General features: G+C 42.3%; 1 protein-coding gene across 2 annotated transcripts; it reads left to right on the top strand.

Annotated features, from left to right (window-relative positions):
* Positions 1-1,515: 1,515 nt before the first annotated feature.
* Positions 1,516-21,607, top strand: stk40 (serine/threonine kinase 40). Of its 2 annotated transcripts, none has more exons than XM_042489875.2 (11): positions 1,516-1,742; positions 5,489-5,615; positions 6,103-6,188; positions 6,845-6,988; positions 8,437-8,661; positions 8,996-9,048; positions 14,632-14,747; positions 16,879-17,023; positions 17,285-17,404; positions 17,706-17,790; positions 17,994-18,189. In XM_042489875.2, exons 2-11 carry the CDS (start codon positions 5,498-5,500, stop codon positions 18,042-18,044), a joined length of 1,143 nt encoding a protein of 380 aa, XP_042345809.1. In that variant the 5' UTR covers positions 1,516-1,742; positions 5,489-5,497; the 3' UTR covers positions 18,045-18,189. The 2 variants fall into 2 exon arrangements, with proteins under 2 accessions (XP_042345809.1, XP_042345808.1); XM_042489874.2 differs by having other exon boundaries at positions 1,517-1,742; positions 18,007-21,607.
* Positions 21,608-22,804: the final 1,197 nt, after the last annotated feature.

Below are 22,804 nucleotides of genomic sequence, written 5' to 3'. Positions count from 1 at the left end.
GAGGCTCAAAGAAAAATATTTGTAGCCCCAGTGAGGGCCATGAAAAAACAAACAAAAACAAAATGAAGTCACACTCCAGCCACAAAAAATAAAGAACAGTCCCTAAGTTTAATGTTTACCCTGAAGATAAAATTCTACTTTATATGAATAAATGCTTCTTTGTGTGATTTTAGTAGGGCTGAAGATAAAGTCAAGTTCATGTTTTGTTATTTATTAAGTTATATTTCAATGGCTACACTTCTTTATGAAATATTTCAGCATTTATGATTACTTTTTCTATTTGGATGATTGGAAAAAATTTGGATTTTAGTAGCTTTCCATGGCAGATAGTCTCTAAAATCTTAGTTTGCAATGTAATGTTAAATGTAATAAGTTATGTTCTATCTGACAAATGTTTCACCAGCACAATGGTATTTTTGTGTCTTATAGCTTCATGTGGGCTCAGCATTTATGATCATGACACAATTAATAACTATGGTATGTGTTTCCACACTGACAATAAATGAATGAATGCATGAATTAATTTTTTTTCATTGTGCCATGCAAGCAATTATGCTCAGCCCACATAGGCTTACAAGACACCACAAAGTCAAAAACAAGCCAAGGCCAAGTCCAACGTACTCATTTTCAGACAGCATTAAGAAGAAAGAAAATGGATAATGGAGCAAAGCAACATATGTGTTCTACACTCTCATATTATCATTATGTACAACAGAGTTTATGGATCACTCACACAACACATTTACTGTGTAGCACTGAAAAATCAAGATACATGCTTATTTAAAAATATATATCTTGCCCTCTTTCCCAGGTGAAACTGCCAAACTTAAACGCATCAGAATTCAATAATCACTCTAACTTTTTGTCCTCTGATCACCAGAAGATGTCAGGGTTTAGGCAAGCCATTTCATGGAACATTAAATCTCTTTAGTCATCTTTTTCTTTCTTTCTTTCTTAGTCATATTTCAAATTTAACAGTATATTGTACAGACAAACATTTCATCATAAAACACTGAAGAAAGATCATTTTAACATCACATTTGAAACAACATCAAGCACGAAAAGAAAAATAACATTAAACAAAAACTGACACATTAAATTGTACAAGGGAGACACAGAGCAGACCAATATTTAGAGTAATCTGAAGCACTCTAGCTTTATGGATGTAATATTTGTCAAAAGGTTGGAGTGCATGTTAGTAGATGGTGGCCCTGCATTACAAGGCCACGTCTTCCAAACTTTGTGTCTATTATAATGCCTATAGATCAACAGAGAAACTTCAACCCAGAATTCCCGTAAGTCATCAGGACATGTGCATGTGGTGTTGCAACAAAAAATAATTTCAATGTTCTGAATTTTTCCCGTGCAGGCAACTATGATGTAATGTGTTTCATTCAGCAACTTTTATTATGCAAAGAATTTCATCATCAGTGCGCAACCCTTTTACGAGGAAAAACACACCGACGTTGTGATTGGTCGAGCGTGGCTGTCAATCAAATAACTGTGTGCGTCATTTCCGTTGTCAGGTGGTGCTGTCGCTGTGGAAAGATGCGATCAGCGAAGAGCGGAGGCTTTTCCTTAATTGCTCATTTCGGTAACAGAGGCTAAACAGCCCGAAACCAACCCGCTGTGGTCTCTCCTGTTAAAGCGAGAAGCTCCGCACATCCACCACAGCGTTTACTCAAGAAATATCCATGTTGTAAGCCGACAACGCAGACTTTACCCGGCGGTTTCGGCTCGAGGTAAGCGAGTTGGCGACTACATTGCTATCCGGCAAAGCTAGCCAGCTGTAATATTACCTACTTTGTTTAAATGGCCTCCCGGCTGCTCTGTAGCCTCCAGCTTGGCGTTAGCTAACCTCGCTCGTCTGTGGTCGTATTTAAACATCAGTGGCACGTTAGAAAACACGCTAAAGTAGTCTGAACCGAGCTAACGGCTGCTCTGTGTAGTTTGCACCGAGAGACCAACTCCTTGTTGTGTTGTGTGCCCCTTTGTGTGGCCGGTGTGCCTGAATCGTCTGTGGTCGAATAATTCAGTCGTCTTTGTTGATGTTATAAGTTTGTGCGTGCACTCAGACGTTCGTTTTATGACACCCAATGTGAATCTACATCGTTAAATAATACTTGCGGTCATTTAAATGGCTACCTAAACCAAGCGTTGCCTGTTACATTAACGCACGCTGTGAAATGCGGTTCAGAATGTGTGATTGTAAACGTCCCAAGACCGTTCAATTGTAATTGTTGTGGGTAAAACACATTAGCACCTGGCTACTCGAGTTATTAGTTGTCTGTGGAGTGGTTTTGCACAAGTTGCAAGGCATAACGTCAGCGTTTTTACTCCACGACTCGTGTCTCGTTTACAGTGCTCGCTGTTAGAGCTGAGCGGTGTCCAGACCTTGTGGTCGCAAAATGGCACCAATCAATGTGTGACAGTCTGCGTGCATTTCTGATTATTTTGTCTTGGGAATTATAATGTGACCTTGTGTACGCAGATTTGGTGTGCGGTCAAGGACGTTGTTGTTGCAATGTTGTAGTCAACAGTGAGAAGTAGGCTTGATGGGGGTAGATGTGTGTAAGAACTGACATGAATGACTGACATTTTATCCAAGCAGCACGATTGAAGCCTGTGTGTGACCTTCGAGTTGCTTTTCCTCTTTGTCCTTACTCTTGTGTTTGATCTATTTGTGGATGTATTGATTTGGATCATACTATCTCTCTGGCTCCAGATTTTGTTATCCACTTCTGTGTTTACTACCTGCTTTCTTTGTCCATCCTGATACTACCTTGATTTTGCAATCAAGCTGTTCTTGCAGAGCCAGACGAGTGGCATGGAGTCTGAGTGGGTGGATCTTGAGACACCTACGTGGTTGTTTTGTTCAGATACTATTTAAGGAGCCCACATTTCTCGTGGGCACCGGCAGCGTGTCTCTCCTCCTTTTGTGTGATATGATTCAGAGGCTGTATCTGTTCTTGTCCTCCCTCCGGTACAGTCAGAGGCAGAGGCAGTCTTGCTTGCCAGATCACTGGCTGTGCAGTAAGGCACAGCAGTGTCAGAAAAGGATAGCTGTGTGCTGTCATTGTGCTGATGTCATTTAGGTCAGCGTGCATTACTTGGTTGCATTGACCTTTGCTTTTTAGATGTGTCAGGGGTTGGCTCCGCAGCACTATAGCTGGTGTTTAGTAGGTAGATGAATGGCCTTGGGTCCATTTGCTGTGTGTTGTGCATCAGTTGGGTCAGTTCAGTGTCATAAGCCCAAAGTGCATGGATTAGTATGTGACTGTTCAAATTATGTAGCTGGAAAGAAAATGCATACAACATACAATCACAAATGACCTTATTAGAAATGTGGGGAATTGCAACAAATGAGATGCCTGTTACAGGGTTCCCATGTTCATGGAAAACCTGGAAAGGTCATGTAAATTCACAATCACATTTTGCAGGCACCGAGAAGTCCTGGAATTAGTAAAAATCTTTGAAAGTTTTAGAAAAGTCATGAAATGTTGTGTGTAGTGAAATTGTTAGAATAATCTGCCATGGATACCCTTCCACCTAACGTGACATAACAGAAATTGTATTTTCTATAGCTGTTGGTGTGTGACGTAGTTCTAATATATGTCGATGTGTGATGTTTTGTTTACTATCACTTACATTTCTTCATTCAAGTCATGGAAAAGTTTAGAAATTTTGTCCCTGAAAATGTGTGGGAACACTACTGTTAGTTTTGCCTCTTTCTGTTTATCTTACTAAATTTAGCAGCCTTTCTAGCACTCCAACAACAATTTAAAATATATTAATCTGGCAGCCCTTGAAGCGATAAATTTGATTCTGCCAACCACTTTGGACACTTGATGAAAAAGTTAAATAATTTCCTTCCCTTATGAATTGCAGTAGCTGATTATCCATTGCACGCTCTCTAGAGTAAGATGCTCTCTTACTATTGGCAGCGTGACTTGGTGTCACTCTGGCTTGTGCCATAAATGCTGTCAGAAAACCTCAGCTCATCAGACTCAGTGGGTGATGACTAGTGGAGATAGAGACAGATGGGCGAGAGACATGATGATGACACTGTCTGCTGTCTGGGATCACAAAAAGCCTCATGGAAGTGAGAATTCATACCAGCCCATACTGACTGCCAACTGTCCTGCCTCCTCTCTGCCCAAAAACGCCAACTGGCGAGTGGCGCACGATTAGTTCTGAAACAGGAAGTAGGCCTAATTCATTAAAAAATATTACATTTCTCTAGTTTGTTCCACTTGCAAGTTTTTTGGGCTTTGTTAGCTCTCCACGCAGTGTCTAGTTTACAAGTTTTATGAGGGGTTTTGGATTTTATTAGTCTGAATCACCTCTCTTGTATAGCTGGCTAAAATATGCACGACACCTCTATCAGTTTGTGACATTTTTACTTCATATTTGTCAATTTGTGTTGCGTTCTTGTGGACGTAACTTTAATTAGGGGATTTCTTTCAGTTCATAAGGTCAACACATCAGAGGCTTGAGACACATTTTTCTCACTGTTATTGTTGTTGTCACCTGTGCGTTTAGGCCTGTCTATCCAATGGAAACTCACAACGACAGCAGGGTGAATCATTCCTCTCGGTTCAAGGCACTACTTCCCTGTTACGGGAAACAGATGGGGTTTCATCACATAGGAACTCAGTATCAGTAAACAAAGCATACCTCTCGCTCTCTTGATTCTGGGAGGTAGGTCTGCAGTGGCGGTTAAAGTAGTTTGTGTAATGATGATGTGTCACACTGTGTCACTGGTTCTTCTGGCATGTGAATCTAGTTCCCTTATCATAGTGTAAGGGCTTGGCATTTTTTTTCAGCCTTGTTCGAACACGCATGTCCTTTCAGAGGGAGGTCTGCGCAGATAAGCCAGCTGTACAGATTTTGAGATAAAACACGCAGATTAAGAGCGGAAGGATTTTTCTAAAACCACGTCCACTGCAGCAGGAAAAGCAGGAGATTGATATGTGGCTCAATCTGAAGACTCAAATTAAAAATGCATTTGTTTAAAATTCTGTGCCAATGCAATGTGTTTACATGACAGCATTTCCCATTTAAATTGCAGATTGCGGCACATTCGCATTGCCTGTTGGGGTGATTGAATCTGAGGTGTGACCCTCGACGCTAGCAGCCATTATTCTGAATGGAGCCGTAATGGCCTCACATTCACACGGAGGTGTTGGTAAACGGGTGGGAGGGATATTTAAAATAGGCTGGGAGGAGCTGCTCTGAAGTTTACCTTCTTTCTCTTCTGTTCACTAAGCAGTGCACTCTTGTCCAGCCTGTGGTGCTGCTGCTAAATCTCAGGGTATAGTCTTTATTTTTAAACAGACTATTTATGAAACCATTGTTTGGTCACAGATTACTGATTCTATTTTTGGTCATCGGTTGAGAGTTTGTGTCCTTGCAGTCACATGTATGCACTTAGCCTTTAACTTGACTATCTTTATCCTGTGTACTAATCTGATTTATTCCCCTGTAGAGCTCCAGTATGTCCAAGCGGCGCTCGTCGGAGAGGGGGTCTGGAGAGACATCAGGCAGGGCCAGCAAGCTGCAATGTCCTGGGATATCTGGCAACAACGCCAAGAGAGCCGGCCCCTTCATCCTTGGTGAGGAAGCTGCTAGTGTGTTGCACAAGTCCTAAAAGTATGGAAATTAAAAAAGTCTGTGTGGCTGAGATTGCACCTAGCACGCAATTTTGTGAACATGTGTAACCTGTGCGTGCAGGAAACTGGGAAAGATAGTTGTGTGAATGTGAGAGTTGTGGGGTGTCTCTGTGTGTACGCTGCCTGAGACAAGAATGTGAAGAATTTTGCTGATCCCCCCTGACATCCGCCAGAAAGATCTGAGTCTGTGTTGGAGCAAGGTTACTTCCTCCCTCTGGAAAATGCATCTCTCCCATACTCTCAAACTTGTATGTTTTGTACTCCACAACTCCTCCGCTATTTGCTATGCAGAGTGCCAAAGAAAACATTACACTCTGGGTGTTAATGGGTACGTGCACATGCGGCCTTTAATGAGTTGCAGTGAGAGCACACACTCCGGCATGCAGCCTGCCTTTTGGTCATGCAGCTGTTCCTTTGCTTGTCCTTGCAGGGCCTCGCCTGGGCAACTCACCAGTGCCCAGCATAGTGCAGTGTCTGGCCAGAAAGGACGGGACCGATGACTTCTATCAGCTCAAAGTAAGTCTGTCTGGGTTGGCCCACTTTTTATTTCTTTTTCCTTCTTCTTTTAAGCGAGTTAAACTTATGGTTCAATAAAAAATGCGAGCACATAATTCAAAGCAAAGCCATGATATCCCAGTAGACATGTGAACCTTTGACCTTCCTATGTTGGTGTTCATTTTATGGTCGCCTGTTTTAGTCTGGTGCAAACAAAAATCTCAGCCAGGCAATCTGTTTATTGGGGCTATCCAATGTCTGTTTCACATGTGATGGGGCTATAGAAGAGGGGGAAGGAAGGGAAGAAGGTAGCACCCCACCTGGAATGTCGACTTTTAACCCCCATGACCATGTAGTGAGTCAGTGCATGACCCTCCCCTCATACCCGTGACTACAGCGCCTCGGTGTCTGCTGCACAGCTTGTTTGCCTCACGTTGGTATATGAGCCACTCTTTTAAAGCTGCAGACCCCTTACACCATCTCCACTGCACAGATTCTTTATAAATGCTAAGCAGATGTAACTTTCTGTCATGTTTTCAGTCATTTAAAGGGTTTAGTGTCGGGACTGAAGATTAGCTGCATACTAAATGGTTAAAGCTCTCTTTCCGCTGTCTGATCCAGTTTGAGCGCTTGTCTTGTGACCTCTAATGTTTGCTCTGTTCTCGCATGTGTGGCAGATCCTCACGCTGGAGGAGCGAGTGGACTCCACAGGGGAGACTCAGGAGGAGAGGCAGGGAAAAATGCTGCTGCACACCGAGTACTCACTACTCTCTCTGCTGCACAACCAGGACGGGGTGGTCCACCACCATGGCCTCTTCCAGGTAAACTGAGACATGCACACATCTGACAGTTTAATTACATTTTCTGTTGGCAGCTGCATCGCATACAATCAGTCTGATCATTAATATTATGAGCACAAAAGGTGTATTTTAGTTTATGACAGGGACACTCAACTCCCTTTGCTTGGGGGCCACTTTTGCAGAATGACAAAAGGCCGCGGGCTAGTCGCAGCAGCCCCATGTGTTTTGAGGATTTTAGGACATTTCTAGGATTTTAGGACATTAGGGTTAACTGGGACCGCTGACGTGGGCTGTGGGAGATCCTCCACTGGCACTTTTTTTTTGATAAACACTCTGTTGATGCTATTTTATGCACTCTGGCACCTTATGTATACTAAAAGTACAAAAACACTTCCCAGTATGAATCACTTTATTTTTTATTGTGTATTATAAAATGGTCGGGGTGCCACCTGGCACCCTGTTGGGGGCCATATTCAGCCCCCGGGGTGTAAATTGATATATCACTGGTGTATTGTGGATTACTTAGTGCTGTGTTGGCGAGTATCCTGTATAATTGAACATGATAAAAACATTGCCATGGAGAAGTGTCTATAACTTTATGTTCCGTGCAGAATACAACGTCATGGTGTAAGTACAACTAACAACATGGTCTTATCAGTCCAGTATTAGCAGAGGTAAGCTTGTCATTAGTCTGGCCAACTGCTTGTATTTTCCTTATCTGGGTTGTTTCAAGAGAGAAGTGGGAGTACCATTAAAAGCCATATTTATCTGCAGTCGTTCTCTATTCACAGCCCCATCCGTTTACAATGAATCCCCCTCCCTTACCTGTCCTCCCATCTGCCTCCTCCTCTAACTTTGTTATTTTTCCATCTGCCCTCTCTCTCTTTGTTTCTCTTCTTTGTCTCTCTTTAACATCCTGCCTGTCCCACTCAGCCGGTGTTCTCAGAATAGCAGCATTGAGCCCTGCACTCTGATTCATTTAGGCCTGCAATATTGATTGGGTTATTATAGCGCATCTCCACTGTGAGAGAACCAGTTAATAATGTACACTTTCAGAGGTGCTGACTGCATCTAAAAAAAACTGACAACCTGATACAGAAATCAATAAGAAGTGGTGACTCCACTAAGACTGGAGTTGGAAGAAGAGGAATGACCTTTGTTATTCGTCCTCCACCACCCGGTGTGGAGGGGTGGATGTGTCTTATTCATCGGCCACATGCAGGCTGGTGATTGATGGCCTCTACCCTGCTTGAATCCATATGTCTTTCTAAGCTGAGTGAATCAGTTTGATCAGCCGGCACAGTACAGGGCATCCATTCAGTTTGATGTATTCATGGATGCATCAACTTATATTGATCGGACACTGTTGGAAAGTGCTTCTAAAATGCATTGACAACTTTGTCCACTTACAGTAAGAGTAAGCGTCTTCCTGAAGATAGCAGCTCACACATGTCTTTGTTGTTCTGCAGGATCGAGCCTATGAAATAGTGGAGGACATGGAGGCGAACAAAGTGCGCAAGATGAAGAAGCGGATCTGCCTTGTGCTTGACTGCCTGTGTGCTCATGACTTCAGCGATAAGACGGCAGATCTCATAAACCTCCAGCATTACGTTATAAAGGAGAAACGACTTAGTGAGCGCGAAGCCATCGTCATCTTCTACGATGTGGTCCGTGTGGTGGAAGCCCTTCATAAGGTGAGTCTGAGATGGAATTTGATGGACTACTTCAAGAAAAGGTGCACTTCTGTGAGAGTGTGTTGTTCCTCATAAACCAAACACTGCATAAAAGAAAACATAAGCATGTTTGCTGTTTTTATCAATGAAGAGAGTCTGGATACTACAGTGTCTCTGTCAACTGTCAGAGAAATTGCTTTGTTATTGTAGCTAGTTGCATTATCTCTCATTACTCATCTCCCATGTTCGTGTACCACTCTCCAAAACAAACTGATTGTTTTGATACCAGTGATTCACTAAGAATGACCTGACCAGACATTTTTTCTACTCTCTTCGTTTTCTTTCCTGCATGCAGAAAAACATTGTGCACAGAGACCTCAAGCTGGGAAACATGGTGCTGAACAAACGGTAAGATGAAACTCATTCTCTCGTTCGGCCTTGCCAATCAGTTAGCTGCCCAATAACCTCCCCATTATAAAGGGTCAGTCATTTAGCCTGCCAGTAAGTCATTCTGTCTCAGCTCACGTGTGTGAGAGGGCCTCAGCCGGCCCCGGCAGCCTGTATCCAGTACGCATTTGGATTAAAACCCAAGCAGGGGTCACATTCTCAGACTAAGAGTGAGATCAGTTGTAGGAACCTAGAGTCTCTCTTGTGCCTCTCTGGGTCCGTGTCTGTGTGTTGAGTAAAGGCGGATGATTCATTCCCCGTGGTTAGATTTTTTTGGAAGCAGAGGGTGTACCGGACTCTGGTGCAAAACAGAGCGTAGAATATGACACTGCTTTGTTCTCCGTGGGACAGTGAGCAATGTTATATAGCACACAGGGCCGTGGTGAGTGCACCTCAGGTCATAGAGTGCTGCAGTTCAGAATCAGATAGACCCTGCAGAATGGAAAACTACTAATCTGCAAAGCTCTCTCCAAACACCATAAGCACAGAGTATGAGAGAGATTTTGTGTGGGATCAGGGGGTAAAAAGCAACTCTCACTGTGTGTATACAGCTATTTTATCTGTCACATGCTTTTTTTTATTTTTCAAATTTATGAATTAGTTAGAGTTTAGATGATTTAGCTAGATTTTGCATTGAACCTTTGAAAGGTTTTCTGAGGTCTGCGCGCACATTCTTGGAGACGCCGATAATCATCCCACAAAGCCAGCCTTTTTATTTGGAAGGACGTGACTAATAACGACACACACTCTCTCTGTTCCTACGCTTGCTACACACACCTTCACATCCAAACTTGGAGCATGCTTGCATCACGCACAAGTGAGCGTACTCATGGAGTTGTCTCACACTCTTCTTAGTCACTTCTCACGCATGATCTGCAAGTATGAGTACATGCATTGAGATGTCACGTTCCAGGCTTATCTTTAAACCACATACACGCATGCAGCATCTCAGGCATCAGAGCCTGTTGCCCCCACCACAAGCAGCAGCAGCAGCAGCATCAGCAGCAGTAGTAGTGGTGGTGATGAAACAGAGTGTTTTGACCAGGGGAGGAGGGTGGCGGAGAGAGGAGCAGACGAGCGGAACACTCCGTCCCAGCTGGGGACAAAGGAGAGGCCTGCCAAAGGCCCCATAGCTCTGAGCTGACTCACACCAAAGTGCATGTCACACAGACACACATACACATGCACACACAGTCATCATTTATTTACCCTCTACTCTGCTTTTTATCTATTTTTCTTTTAAATCCCAATCCCTTTCCTGCTTCTATTGGCTCTCTATTTTATGCCCTTTGTCATATCCCCCTTTTCTCTTCACTTTCCCTGTCTCCTTTATGCATCATGCTTTTCTTGCTTGCACGTTTCCTCTGTCACTCCACCCTGGATGTGCATGAATGTACAGTCAGTTTGGGAAAAACAATTTCAGATGCAGACCAATCTCAAAATCCCTTCTCCTCCCCTGCCGCTTGTTGTCACTCACTGAAGGGATATGCACCGATGCCATCCACAAACTCAGCAGTTTATGCAAGAATGACGTGATTTCCTCTTGCAGAGCCAGCTGTTATGAAAGCAGGATGTCATAAATCCATCTGCAGGGTCATTGACGGTGTATGTCAGAGCTGAATTGATTTCCTTATTTAAAGCAAGGTGTCATTATTGTTTTTTGATTCTTTTTATTTATTTCCTTTAGAGAGCTGCTCTTAGTTTACTTCACAGAATTGTGTCAGGGATGGATTATACCAGGCATGTCCAAAGTCTGGCCCGGGTGCTAATGGTGGCTCTCAATGCCAATTTTAAATGGCTCTCGCCTTGACTTTCAATATATACTATATGTGGCCTGCTGCACAATATTGGTTAATCAAGCAATATCAATGTATTTTCTCCCTTCACCTCACAATGGCAGGACTATCATACATTATAGACATGCATCAAGTAGGAAGAGCAGTTAGAATTTATGGTTGTTTTTTTTTTCATAAAACAGAATGGTTGGCTAATAGCAGACATTTCCTGCTAAGTAGCAGATGTGGCTACAGCAAAGAGGCGTTAAATCGACAGTGAGGACCGTTTTTTTAAATAACCCATTTGATCTGAGACACAGCTGGCCCTCAGATATTTTCCAGTAATCTAATCTGGGCCCCATTAAAAAAATGCCTTGGATTATACCTTCTGATTGATTATTGTTTTGATGTGCTGTCCTGTGCAAAATAATTCACCCTGGAATTATCCTTGAATTTCTCTTATATTACATTGCTGTTTTTTAAACATGCAATAATATTAGACAAGCAGTGGTCATAATTCAGTAATGTAGACCTTAGAAAAAAGTAAAGTTTGAGGAAGAATGACCCTCCAAATCTTGGTTCTGAGGAAATGATCTGCTGAAGTTGTTCTGCATTTAACCTCCCTTCCCATCAGCTGGTGTATTTCCAGCAAAATTCTGCAGGAAGGGAGGGTAAATCACAGGGGCTGTTTAGGTTTCTGGTTTCCTGGCTTACCCTGGGGTCACATGACCAGGAAGCAGAGATGGTGTGGTCTCTCTTCAGCCCTCAGGGACCCTTGCCTCACGAGGCAAACATGCAATTTCATTTACCCAATCTCCGGTGCAAGAATAGAAGCCTTGGTCGTGATGCACACAGACAAAAGAACAGACTCGTCTATAAAGGAAGCTTTTATGTTGAGGGTCCTTGAAGCATTGCACTCTGTTCTGGCCCATCCTTGTGCACATCACAAAGCCACTGTATGGCTATTGAGACTTGGATCACAAAAGCCATTGAAGGGTCGGATCACATAAGTAGCAGGAAATTATGTGAAACGAATGTACTAAGGGAAGATTGAGACTGGAGCGTTTGGTTGAAAATTGAGTGTTTGAGAGGAATTGGCTCCAGACGTGGCGATGGGAGCAGTGTGTGTGTGTGTGTGTGTGTGTGTGTGTGTGTGTGTGTGTGTGTGTGTGAGATGGAGCAGGGTGTGAAAGTGAGAGAGAATAGGGGAAGCTGTTGACCTCAGGCTTTTTAGAAAGCGGATGTGGGTGAGGAGCGTGATCCAGAGAGGACACAGGCTCTAGACCGTGGCTGCTTTTGTGTGCGCTCATGTGCTCCTGAGTGCATTTTGGTGTGTGCGTGTTCACCATGGGAGCGATTGTGTGGGTGCACTTGAAGTTGCGCTTTTGTGTACATATTTTAAATCTTCGTGAGCTTCATATAGTCATTTGCCAACCCATCACCATGCAGGCTTAGTCATCGAGACAATTATCCCAAACCACAAGTTGACTCATATGTTTGTCAAAGTGCGGCTTTTTATTTTCTCTTTCTCTGCTGAAAGAACACCGATATAGAACAGTCCATAGTCCCTCTGCTTTAATACTGTTAGGTTTCACTCCGCCACAAGCAAACTAAATTTACCTTTGATGACTCAGAGAAACATCTTTATATTGCCATGTTGTTTCCACAGAAACCAAATTAATCAAACATTGCTGGTAACATCAGTGGGTCTTCTCAGACTTGCAAGCGCCAGTGTGTCTGGAGTGGTCTTTTCTTTATTTCTCAGGCCTGATGTAGGAAGATGGCCTTCAGCTAAAACAGCAATGTTGATGATAACAAACACTTTATGTAGAGCATTAGAGTTCACATAATGCTTAATGGGAATCTACAAAAATGAGAACACAGGGACGTGATAAGGACATTAAGCATAATTAAGAGAAATTTCACATTCAAGAAAGAATTATCTACAGTAAACCCCTATAGTAGTGGTTCCCAACTGGTCCAGTCAATGGGGTCCAGCTTTCTCCTTAGTCATTAGTTCTGGGTCCACACTTAAGATAAATTTACTCATATTAAATTTTATTTCACAAAATGTAAACAACACATTGACTTAGAACACAATGAAATAAAATATATTGCAAGAATGAAGTGGGATTACTCCAGACTTATTAAATAAATGGCACTGTGGCCAGAAAGTGCATATTATTGCTTAAAAATCGCTGATGCTGTAAAGGCACAGCATGGTAATAGGCCAAAAAACACCAAATTTCTGTACTTGAAAAAATAGATTGCTATTATAAATGAGTCCCTTAAGTCTGCAGGTCTGTCAAAAATAAAGTGTGTTTTTTACGAACTTGCCATGTTCTCAAGTCTCTAGAGAACTGACCTGTGACCCACTCTTGGACCACAGCCCACCAGTTGGGAATCTCTACCCTAAAGTTTAAAGGCCTTCCTGGCAAAAACAGTCATCTTGAAGTTTCAAACAGTTTTGCACAATCTACTTTACAGTTGTCTTAAAGTTGCAAACATTTTCTCACTGCATGTCTTACCTGATATTTTTATTTGGAGTAGGTGTACAGTAGATTTTATTTTTTAAAAAAGAACTTAGACCGATAATGTCCCATGTCCGACCCTGGGGCAAGTTGTGGCCCTCAGACCACTTTCAAACTGCCCACGGCTTGTTTTTCAAAATATAGTTTTTATTTAACTCAATATTGGTTAATTAAGCAAGATCACTTTGCACTTTTTTCATTTAACTCATGATGGCAAAAAAATTCGTAGGCATGCACCAAGAAAGAACTACGCAGGCATCACTATTTTGTTTTCATAGACAGATCGTAAATAAGCAGATGAAAAATAACCTAACACCAGATATTGCTAGCTAGGTAGCAGATATGGTCACAGCAAAGAAGCGTAAAGTCAGAAGCAGTGGAAAGTTGAATACCTTTTTTGATTTAGAGATTAAACAAGTTTGTGTCGTTTTCGTGCGATTTATAAAAAAAAAAAAAAGTTACCCATATGTTTTGAGAAGCAGCTGGTGCTGGTTCCCAGGTATTATCACATTATTTAATCTGGACTCCACTCAAAACTTTGGACACCCCTGACTTAGACTTTAGACAGTTTGTATGTCAACAATTGTTAACCCCTGACAATAGAGATGTTTTTTTTCCCCTGTAGATAAACATGCATGCTTAATAATTGAGAATATACTACCTTGTTGCAGAGAAATTGTGCAGATAATGTACAAGGATCTACTGAATCAAAGATGTTTTTTTTTTTTTTTAGAGAATCGTGAGAACATCATTTAGACCTGACCTTCTGATAGACCTTGTGAATCTAGTTTTAAATTATTTAAGGAAAAGAAAAACATGCATCTTAACTGCAAGTATAACACAGTGAGATGGGAGACTTTCTTCTACCAAGGCCGGGTGTGCATGCTCTGTTTTGCATCTGGCAGTCATGAGATACTGATGTATTTTTAAGGCCCGGTGAACCATGAGATTATTAAAACAACAAGGCATGCTAGTTCTCCCTGTCTCTGTCGGCCTGTGTTCGCCTCATGCTTTGAGCTATGAGTGTGCAGTGTTTCACATTCTAAACTTACATTTGTTATGATGAGTAACACTGTTTTGCCATGGTTTGATAAAGCTGGAGAGGAGAACACAAGAGGGGTTGTTCAGTAGCAGCGGGGATATTTGGGTCATTATTTTATATTAATTTTAATCCTGATTGATAATAAGATGTATAAAAGTTAATTACCAGGCATTTTTGCATGTTTGTGTGTGTACAGGACTCACCGAATCACCATCACAAACTTCTGCCTGGGAAAGCACCTGGTGAGCGAGGACGACCTGCTGAAAGACCAGAGAGGAAGTCCGGCCTACATCAGCCCTGATGTATTGAGTGGTGAGTTTAAAAAGAAAAACCCTATATGTAGCATGCATTTTTTTTTTCATAGAACAGCATTTGTGTCAAGCAAGGACAGTCAGGAAAGTGTTGAAAAGCTCCTTTCTGTCATTCGGTCACGGGGGGGTCAACATCAACCAGTTTTTGTCACTTTCAAAAACTGACAATCCAACAGTCACACCTGTTTTTGCTGCAACTGATCATGTGTACACAGGTGTGAAAACCTTCCTCACTGTCTTCCAGTTGCCACAGTCCATTTTAGGCTGTGAAAAAGGGTTGTGAAGTGTAATAACTGCAAGTGAAGCACGATTGTTTAGTGTGTGTGTGTGTGTGTGTGTGTGTGTGTGTGTGTGTGTGTGTGTGTGTGTGTGTGTGTGTGTGTGTGTGTGTGTGTGTGTGTGTGTGTGTGTGTGTACACACAATACTGTGCAAAACTCTTGGGCTACTTGGAACTTTATTTTAGCAAGGTTATAATGACCATACATATTTATTTCTCAGTAGTCTCTTTACTAAAATACAACCAGTACACAGTATTAAAAATGCAAATATTTCAGAATAAAACAGCCTCATCAGGCTTAAATTGCAAATATTTACTGTGACCTCCATTTACACTTAGCATGTCTTGAACTTTCTTAGGCAGGCAATATGAGATTTACAATACTAATATTCTGGTGTATTTTCACCAGGTAGCATTCAAGACATGTCCAAAGCTCAATATTGATTGTTTGAGCTACCTTTTGTTGTACACTAAATATTGACTTCATTCAGAAGAAGCCATTTTGTTTGGACATCATTGCTGTTTTAAACATTGTACATGTTCTCTGTATTCTTTGTATCTTCGTAAAGGGACTAAGCAATAAACGTATATATTCCTCGTGTCCTCATTACAACTTTTCTAAAACAAAAAAATCTATGGTGGCCTCTTTAGGGTGTTGTGTAACGTTAAGCAGTCTTGTGTTTGATTTTCCGGTTATTAGGCAAAAAAAAGGGGGGGGGTATGTTGCAATCTTGGACTGGCTAAAGGCTAGGAATAGCTTTTTTGTCTTTGTTTGTGTAATCACGGTGATGTTGCATTTTCTCCGTGTGTATGTGTCCGCAGAGGAAGCTTCTTTCCTCTTTGTGTGAAACATTTTCTTTGTCTGAAAGAAAAAAGCAGAAATCCATTTTTATTGTTTAGCTTCACAATGCTCATTCGTCAAAGTAGATGTTCAGACCTGAGCATCACACACCAATCAGGTTGATGCTTGGGCATGCACTTCAGTGGTAGACACCAGTGCCATCCATTTATATATTGATTGCTTGAGCAGTGTCCTGGACGGTGGACAAGAATGAGAAGAATAATCTCAAACAGAAATCGTTGAGCTCCAACCACTCAAAAACTGTGGATAAAACCCGGGCGTGTATATCAGCATAACGTGACAGGCACACAATTAAACAGAGCTTCAGTGACTCATGCACTGATGACTCACTGGAGGGAAACTACTCCCATCTACCCCCTTCCCCTCCCATCCCCATCCCCCGCCTGTGTGTGTGTGTGTGTGTGTGTGTGTGTGTGTGTGTGTGTGTGTGTGTGTGTGTGTGTGTGTGTGTGTGTGTGTGTGTGTGTGTGTGTGTGTGTGTGTGTGTGTGTGTGTGTGTGTGTGTGTGTGTGTGTCACAAGCTTTAACATAATTGCCTGCTGCTGTTGCTACCGCCTGCCTGGCTCTAACAACACTGCCTATGGTCATGCACAGCCATGATGCTCCACCCTCAACCGCTCCAGTGTATTCATCGCATATCCACGGCTGATTTAATGGCTCAGGGTAGACTTATAGTCACATTTCACAGCTCTCATTTTAAAAGTCAGCAGTGTGCTGGACATTTCTTGGAAATATGATGTATGTGGAATCATTGCTTGTGTTTGTGTTTGCTCATCTCGTTAATCATTAGACCTGGCGACTGAGCAGGAATTTAACTTGTGAAAGGGTTGATCACCCCTGAGTCATACAGGGTAAAAACTGTCAACAAACAAAATGCTGATTTCAATCTCTGTGGCTTATCTGATTTTGGAGCACTTTGCCATCTTCATTTTAAATGCCACATTTGTTTATGTTACATACTGATCCCGATCACCTCTCCTTCCCGTCTCCAGGTCGGCCATATCGTGGTAAACCCAGTGACATGTGGGCTCTTGGTGTGGTCCTGTTCACCATGCTGTATGGCCAGTTCCCCTTTTATGATAGCATACCTCAAGAGCTCTTCCGCAAGATTAAGGCTGCAGAGTACTCCATCCCAGAGTGAGTACCTGTCATGTGCATGTGACATTTGGAGATTTATTCAAAGCAATGGAGTCACCACATTTTAAAAACACGATTTATTTGTATTTTACCAAATAGTTTTGCATACACCATCCTTGAGTAAGGTTATTTATGCAGATTTGCTGAGAATTTGGACCTGAGAAAATGGCAGTGTAATCCTTCAATAGTGGCTTTATGACTTACAGTCACATTTTAATAAATAAAAACTGTCCCCTCCTGTTGTCCTCCACCCTCTCAAAGGGACGGTCGCGTGTCTGAGAACACAGTGTGCCTGATCAGGAAGCTGCTGGTGTTGGACCCTCAGCAGAGGCTTACTGCAGGAGAGGTGCTGGAGTCTCTCAGTGCCATCATCGCCTCATGGTAATTGCTCCACCTGCTGGATATTTGAAAAGTTACACAAAAAGTGTTGATTCTCAAGTCATCATTTATTGTGGAAGAGCTGAGAAATAATCACATTTGTGCTGAGTAAAATGTTCTCTAGAGCTACTGTGAATTTTTCAAGATTGCCACTGGTTCTTTGATTTGATTTTATAGGCACTTGAAGATGGCATGTGTTTAATTATCCCATTGTTAAACATACAATGATTCAGCATAGGCCGTTTCAAATTCAACAAGCTCGCTGTTGTTAATCATTGTCTTTGTTGCGTTTTTCTTATCACAGGCAGTCTGTTTCATCGTTGAGTGGCCCTCTGCAGGTGGTGCCAGATATTGACGATCAGATCAATCACCCAGAACATCTGCAAGAGGTAAATTATGGGAGAAACATGACATCATTGATCTAAATATGGAGCCTGTGAGCGCCAGAGTAGCTCATATAGAGCTGCTTATTAATATAATTCCCATTTTTGTGTGATTTTTGCCTCATGTTTACATGACTTCTTAAGTACACTTACACAAGGGAACATGTATATTTCAGCCCAGATGTTGCAGCACATTGAACAGAATACAGTTTCTTTCCTCAGGCCAAGGTGATAGAAGAGTCTTCACAGTACGAGTTTGAGAACTACATGCGCCAGCAGCTGCTGCTGGCTGAAGAGAAGAACACTATCCATGAGGCCAAGAGCTTTCTCACCAAGCGCCAGTTTGGCAGCATCCCACCCGTAAGGCGTCTGGGCCATGATGCCCAGCCTGTCAGCCCGCTAGATGCTGCCATCCTGGCACAACGTTTCCTCCGGAAGTAGCCCCCCAGCCACCCATATCAACCTCCCTGACCTCCTAGGGGAGCACAGAGACCTGTGGAGTCCAGAGAGGACTGAGGAAGATAAAGCTCCAAAACTGAACTCACATACAGGAGGCCCAACCTGAACCAGGGTACAGACGGCCCCATTGGTAGGTGGGCTTTGGGCAAGTTATAGGTGGAGCAGGTGTGAGGAGAGCGCCAGAACAAACTGCCAATCTAAAACTTCACTCCTCACATCTGGATCCTCCTGTGAAACACGGAAAGCCCCGGAGGAAGATCTGAACCAAAGGTTCCTTGCCCTCAGGTCACCCACAGTCAGATCTCACTGTGCAGCCAACCTGATGGCACTGTCACACATGGGGCTAATACAAGGCTCTGCCCGGAGTGTTGAAGAGACAATTAACCCCGTATTCCTCCTCCTTCAAGATCTCCCTACTGTAACACTTTCCGCATCAACTCTGGATCCCCTGAGCAATACAGGACCAGAATCATGTAGCAACCCCCTCTCTTCCTAGTGGTTAATGGTTATTGCCTCAAGTCAGATCTCCTGATCACAGATGTCACTTCTCTATACCTCCATTCCACCCTCCTCCCTCACTCCTTCCTCTTCCTCTCTACTGTTATCCTGTATTGAAAAAGATCCAGACTTGTCCTGTCTGTAACTCTGACTTCAAATCAATCTACCTCTCTGTCTCTCTTCTCTGTTGGTAAACCATGCTCACTGTTCTGAGACAAGGGATTGTAACAATGGAGTCTTGATGCCACCAGTGACATAAAGCATTAATGTTTTCTGTCAGTGTGATGATGCTTTGAAACCCTCTCAGTGGTTTCAAACAAATCCGAATAAGCTTTTTATCATAATTACCTTAATAAGTAGCATTTCATCCCTACCTTTGGATTGAAGATACTGAATATCAAAGTATGTCTACATGCATCCTTTGATATTTGCAAAATGCATTGTCTCCTGCTTTTGCTCTCATCCCTGTGGAAATCTGTTTTTAGCATCTAGGCAGCTAGTGTGAGGTACCTGGAAGTCACAATGCCAAGAACTGAATGGGAGACACTGTTGGATCCTCCCTGCCACGGCATATTGATGGTAACGCTTCCTCAGTGCCATTATAGTGGAGATCAGGCACTGTCATGTTTCTATTGCCAAAAATCATGTCTTAAAATTACACTTAGCCAAGGAAACTGGTACCCACAGCCTCATTCAGAATCAAACGGCTTCCAGGTATTCCAACTTCCCTGTTTCTCTTTATCAAGACAGATCATTGGGTGATCAAGTGTTTTTCAGTATGAATGTGAACTGTCATTCAACGCTTTGATAAGTCTGCAGTATCCATGAGTGTGCACGTGTGTGTTTCGGGCAAATCAGAGTCTGCAGAGCTGTGGAGCTGTTCACCTCAGACAGCTACAGACCCTTTAAGCTATCCTCCAATCATTGTGTTGTGTTATCTGGCCTGCCTCAGTGGCAGACACTGTGAAAACCCGAGCAGGCTTTGCTGAGACGGGGCTTGACTGAATGTTTTAGCCATGAATGCTTTCTTAAGATTGGAAAATATCACACGTCTATTGCCATTCTCAAGCCCTCTCTCTAGCTCAACTTGTACATGCTTGTATTATCTCACCATGTAGGCTCTCTGTGCAGAAAGTCTAGCTGGTGACGGTAATCGATACTGTAATATTTCATAGAGAAATGATCTCATAGGTTTTAAGTTTAGTTGCTGGGTATTCTTGGCTATCGATGCATTCTTGTCTTTTTACCGAATGGTTTCTTCAAACCATGGCAAAGCTACTAACCAGTGACTGTTAGGCATCTGTACACTGCAACTTGCCTTTGCGTATTGGTACCTGCTTTAGGCTATCTAAACCTCTTCCTATTTATATTCAAACTGATTGCATGAACATAGGCTCTGGAATATTTTCAAATGTCTTTACTTCTTTTTTCCTTGTAATTTCATGTTGATTTATTTATTCACTTGTGTAGAAGACCCTACCCCACCCAAAACCCCCAAACCACTGGGGCTTGTTTCACACACTAGGTGCAGTTAATGCCAGTGAAATGACAGCCCCACATGTCTTTGCTCTCTCAGCTTTAAAAAGTGTTGTTAACTCCAACAGTGATTCTCATTTTTATCTTTTTTTTTTTCAGCCACATTCATGAAAGAGTAGCATCTGTTTTTGTGTTTTTCCTTTTTTGGTCTCCTGAATCATTTTCTTGCCATTTTAACCACAACGTCTGTGGTCAACTTAAGCTACACTAATAACAAGACTGACTTTGCATAGTTATATTTTTTACAAAAAACAAAATGATACTCGCACATTATCTTGATTTACGGGAGTTTTTCTTTTTTTGTGTGGTTTTTTTTTTTTCTTTTTTTCTGTCATTTACCCAAAAAATCCCCACACAAGGCTGCACTCTCTGGTCAGTATGTAAATATGTACCATCATGACTGCGCCAGTCATACTGTATGTAGTTCCACCTAGTTTGATACCAACTGTTTCAACACATGCCGATTGACGTGCATTATAGGCCACGTTGGCCATCAACCACCACATCCAGAGACTAAAATTATATGTAAAGAGAGCTGCCGGCTCTCTCCCACCTCAATGTGAATTCAATGGGTATACAGCAGTATTGTAGTAGTCTAGGTTGTTCATCAGAAAAGGGTGTCTCATGAACACCTCGCTGAACGCTGACATTAAGTGATCTGTCTGTGGAAAGTGTCTTACGCCATCTTCCATGACGCCCAGCTACAGATTAGTAACTACAGGTTCAATAGACCCGTGATGTAGATGTTATTTTGTCCCCCCTTATCAAAGTATTTCACTTTCTAGCTAGTGGATTGTACCACAATCAATGTTTGTTTTACAGAGTTGTATTGATAGACTGCGATGTGGACTGAAAAGCATGGACATAGTGTGAGGTTCATCTCTGTGTGAAACATGTGACTGTTGCATGATTTTAAGGTGTGCCGGTGCAACTGATGGAGAATATAAAGGTAATTTACTCCCTTGAGTCCTATGGGAAGCTACAAAGCAAACTAGATTGACCCCCTAATTGGATGAGGCATAAAAGTAGTTAATTTTCAAAATTTTTGAGTTTTTGTGATGATTTTCACTCCGCTTCTAAAAGTCTCCAGTATATAACAAATATATTGCTGACTGTTTCAACTGGAAACTTTGTGCAGGATATGAAATGTGGTGTAGTCCAAACCCAATGGGATTATGTGTTGTAAGCTGCTTGGTTTGGACACGGGCATCTAGATACAGAAAACTGCGTAATTGTACAGATGAAAAACACGTTTGTATAAAAAACATATTTTTCTACTTCATCAGATCTCTACATGCATGTCAGCAATAAACTTTGATATGGAAACATTCATCTTTTGCCTTTGATGCTTCCTTTTGTTGCCAGTAGGTGGAGCACTTTCTTAAAAAATGAAACTAAAGCCAGCAGTTGGACTGGTGTAATTAACTTTGGCACATGAAGTACATTACACTGAATGTTCCTTTTTTTGGATTTCACTTGTTTCTTTACCATATGTTGAGAGTACAATCTACAAAAAATGTTCAGTTGCTCAGTGCCAGCCATCTGTATGTGCATTTACATGATGTGGTTTCAGGCCTCTGAGGGTTGGACTGGTGTGAAGAGTGAACAAAATTTAGAATAATTGAGTCTCTGTGCGTCTAAACCGCCTCAGTCTTGGGTGAGTCGGGTTTTGGACCAAAACTGGGGTAGAGGTGCTCAAACAGGAAGCCTCATGCTGACTCTGACAGCACCAGGGGATCATGTGGGCTGCTCCGCCAATCCCCCAACTCACCTCAGGCTTTTGAACGCACACACACCCGTTTGAGTGGAGCATTAATTCCACTTGAAATCATGTCGTGCCTGCCAAAAAATACACACAGACACATGAAAATCTCATCATCTGCAGGCCTGACAGATACTGGATTGAATCTGTGATAATGACATGAGCAGTCATTATGCAACACTTTTTTTGGTCCTTTTTATACCCCATACTGTGACTCCACAAATATGATGGAGCAAAAGAGTGTCTACTATCGATGGAAATTAAATCCGAAACCCACAATCACTGTGGCATCGTAGGACAAATAGGAGATTAGACCTTCGACCTCCTCATTATAGATCAGTTTAGTCAACAAGTAGTTAGCAGAAGCAAAAATAATGCACTGCTCAATCACTCAACAGAAGAATAACACAGTTTAGAGTAACCTCTCCCATCCCTCTGAGATCCTAACTTTGTCTAAAGTGGGTCTCTCTCTACTCTGCATCATTACACCCCTCTCCCAACATGTCAAGCTGGGTGGAAAAGTCTCAAGGGTCAAAGTTGCACAGATGCTTTGTCCCCATAAACTACAACCAGCTGGCCTTGAGGAGGTCCATCCTAGATTCATGTGTGTGTCAAACAAACAATTGTCCATTAAAGTTTACGTCAGACATCTGCGATGCTCTTGCTTAATTACCTTGGAGAGCATTTCGTATTCAGTTTCACAAGAAGAGAACAGGCTTTATCCTGTTGGACATGGATGATAGAGGACAAACGGATCCACATTTC

This window comes from Plectropomus leopardus, chromosome 11 (genome assembly GCF_026936395.1).
Source record: "Plectropomus leopardus strain MGB_pleo_1.0 chromosome 11, ASM2693639v1, whole genome shotgun sequence".
NCBI lineage: Eukaryota > Metazoa > Chordata > Actinopteri > Perciformes > Serranidae > Plectropomus > Plectropomus leopardus.
This window is presented reverse-complemented; position numbering and strand designations above follow the sequence as displayed.